At 31.9% G+C, this 2,562-nt stretch overlaps 1 protein-coding gene across 1 annotated transcript; it reads left to right on the top strand.

Annotated features, from left to right (window-relative positions):
• Nucleotides 43–1,338, top strand: LOC109725156 (defensin-like protein 1). Its single transcript, XM_020254244.1, has 2 exons — nt 43–158; nt 900–1,338. The coding sequence occupies exons 1-2, from the start codon at nt 98–100 to the stop codon at nt 1,067–1,069; spliced, it is 231 nt and encodes a 76-aa protein (XP_020109833.1). The 5' UTR covers nt 43–97; the 3' UTR covers nt 1,070–1,338.

Here is a 2,562-nt window from a genome sequence, read left to right as displayed (position 1 = left end):
AAAAAAAAAAAAAAAAAAAAAAAAAAAACCTTATATAGTTTATTTACATAGTAATCGACGTCCTAAAAGATCAAGGAGATAATAATACCCTGAGGATATGGAGCGTAAGGATGTGAAAATTGGATTAGTGTTGCTTTTGTTGGTCGTGTTTGATTCAGGTAATTAATTAATTAGCTTTTTTTTTTGAATTAATTATGTCAACACTATTCTAACAATCGTCTAATTAAGGCAACATATGCATTTTTCATACTTTACGATAGTTCATACAATAACGTAATTGGTTAATTCGGTTTAGTTTTAAAATCTCTAGTCGAAAAATTAGGTTTGATCATTTAGGTAATCTTCTACTTTGTTATGGATATTAATTGGTGACATCAATTACTTTCGACACGTTACCGTATTAGTGTTGTTAAATAAACAGATGTAACTTATCAAACAGGGCCCTTAAGAAATGTGCAATATCGAATGGTATTAGAGGAGATTGCAGAACGGGTTCATAGCGGCCGCTTTGTTGGCATTAGACTCATATAGCGATGCAACAAAGTGGGGTCGAATCAGATGCTATGTGCCTAAAAGCTTGAAAATTGTAAATGGGCTTTTGAAAATTGTAAATGGGTCAAAATATTTTATAGGGTTGAGTTTTTGAATTTAAATAAAATGATCAAAGCCTGTTAAATGGATTATAATTTTTTTTATCGTTTTGCTATTCTAAATCAAAATATTTTCAAAAAGGTAATGGCTAAGTTGTCTTTTTCTTCAAAATAATTTTCTGCGAAACTCGCTATATATAGATTCGTAGTGCCCGCTATCCATTTTTCACTATAAGACACTTCAAACGCTATGTATCCGCTATTTACAATATTGGTACAAACCGTGTCGCTGGATGTATATATATGCAGGGATGGCGACGATCGGAGAAGCGAGGTTGTGCGAGTCGCAGAGCCATCGGTTCAAGGGGACATGCCTGAACGACGATAACTGCGCGATCGTGTGTCAACACGAGGGCTTCTCCGGTGGCAGGTGCAGGGGATTCTGGCGCAAGTGCTACTGCACCAAGCAGTGTATATAGAAAGAGAGAGTGTGTGTGTGCGCCCAGCTACTATACTCTTCTGAGTATAGTAGCTGTACTGCTCATAAGTTGTCCTTCATTAGATCTGCATTTAGATTGGTGCCAGATCTGACGAAGGAGAAAGGTAACGGATGGCTCCGTTAGAGCCATTTCATAAGAGTATAATAGCTACACTATATATATCTATATGTGTGTGCGCGCGCGTGTGTTACCATGTATGTTTTGCTTAATTAGACTTGTACTTATACTATGCCAATTAGCTTATTAGCATGTTAATTACTTGAAGGGGTAAATGTAATAATCCAACGGGTGCTTGTTAGTATTGGCCTACTAATTAAGGCTCATAAACTATGTGCTCACAAAAAACAGTGTTGCTAGATGATCAAAAGTTAACAGTGTTTAATTCCAGCATAAAAGTTAAATTTAATAAACAAATCTACCCAAAAGCTTGAATAGTATGAAGGAAAAATTGCTCACGTTATATACAGATCAGAAATTTAAGTTGTATATATCCAATACAGGGGTTATATTCATAACAGTAATCTACACTCCTGAGTATATATAGAAAGTTTCTGAGGCAATTCAGTTGCCGACCAGTGGTGAAAATGAGCACACAAATTTAAGGGGGCGCGCCACATCACACTTTTTTTTTTTTTATTTAGTTACTATCTTAAAAACTAACCTAAAATTACTATCCGTTAAACTAATTTTTATTTAAAGTAAAATGTATAGTTAGAACGCATCTTTTAGGCTTTGTTTGGTTCGAGTATAAGTAAAAATTGTTTATTCTAAATATAGCTACAAGTTCAGACATAAACAAGAACTAGCTAATTTTACGTTTGGATGAAAATTAGGTTGTTTCTGAGAATAAGAAAAATAACGTTTGGATAAATAAAATGGAACGAGAAAAATAATGGATAGTTATAAATAAAAAATGATGATATTAGTTCCTCTCCTTATAATTTGAATTTGAAAAATTAAATTTAAAATTTTAATTTTTAAATTTTTAAATTTAAATTTTATATTTTCAAATTTAAATTTAAAAAATATAAAATATCAAAATTTAAATTTGAAAAATTTAGAATCTAAAATTTAAAGTTTGGAATTTAAAAAATTATAAATTTTAATTTTGAAATTGAAATTATAAACTTTGTAATAAAATTTAAATTTTAAATTTTAAATTTTAAATTCTCTCTCTCTCGAAGCTTGTTTTTGGAACAGTTCGAGGAACAAACAAACTTGTTCCATCCACCAAGGGGTGGGAACTATTTTCCCACCAAAATAATTTTTTTGTTTGGATATAAGTAGGGGAATAAGAGCTTATTCTCTTTCTTTATCCCAACCAAACACTACCTTATAGTTTAATAGTTTGTTAATGTGCTGTTTACTTAGAAATAGGAGTCATTTGAGCATTAATTATATGAGAGAGAGAGAGAGAGAGAGAGAGAGAGACCATTGGTCAAAGCAAGATGGGGTGGAATAGAGATGTGAAC

Source organism: Ananas comosus, linkage group 19 (assembly GCF_001540865.1).
Source record: "Ananas comosus cultivar F153 linkage group 19, ASM154086v1, whole genome shotgun sequence".
NCBI lineage: Eukaryota > Viridiplantae > Streptophyta > Magnoliopsida > Poales > Bromeliaceae > Ananas > Ananas comosus.
This window is presented reverse-complemented; position numbering and strand designations above follow the sequence as displayed.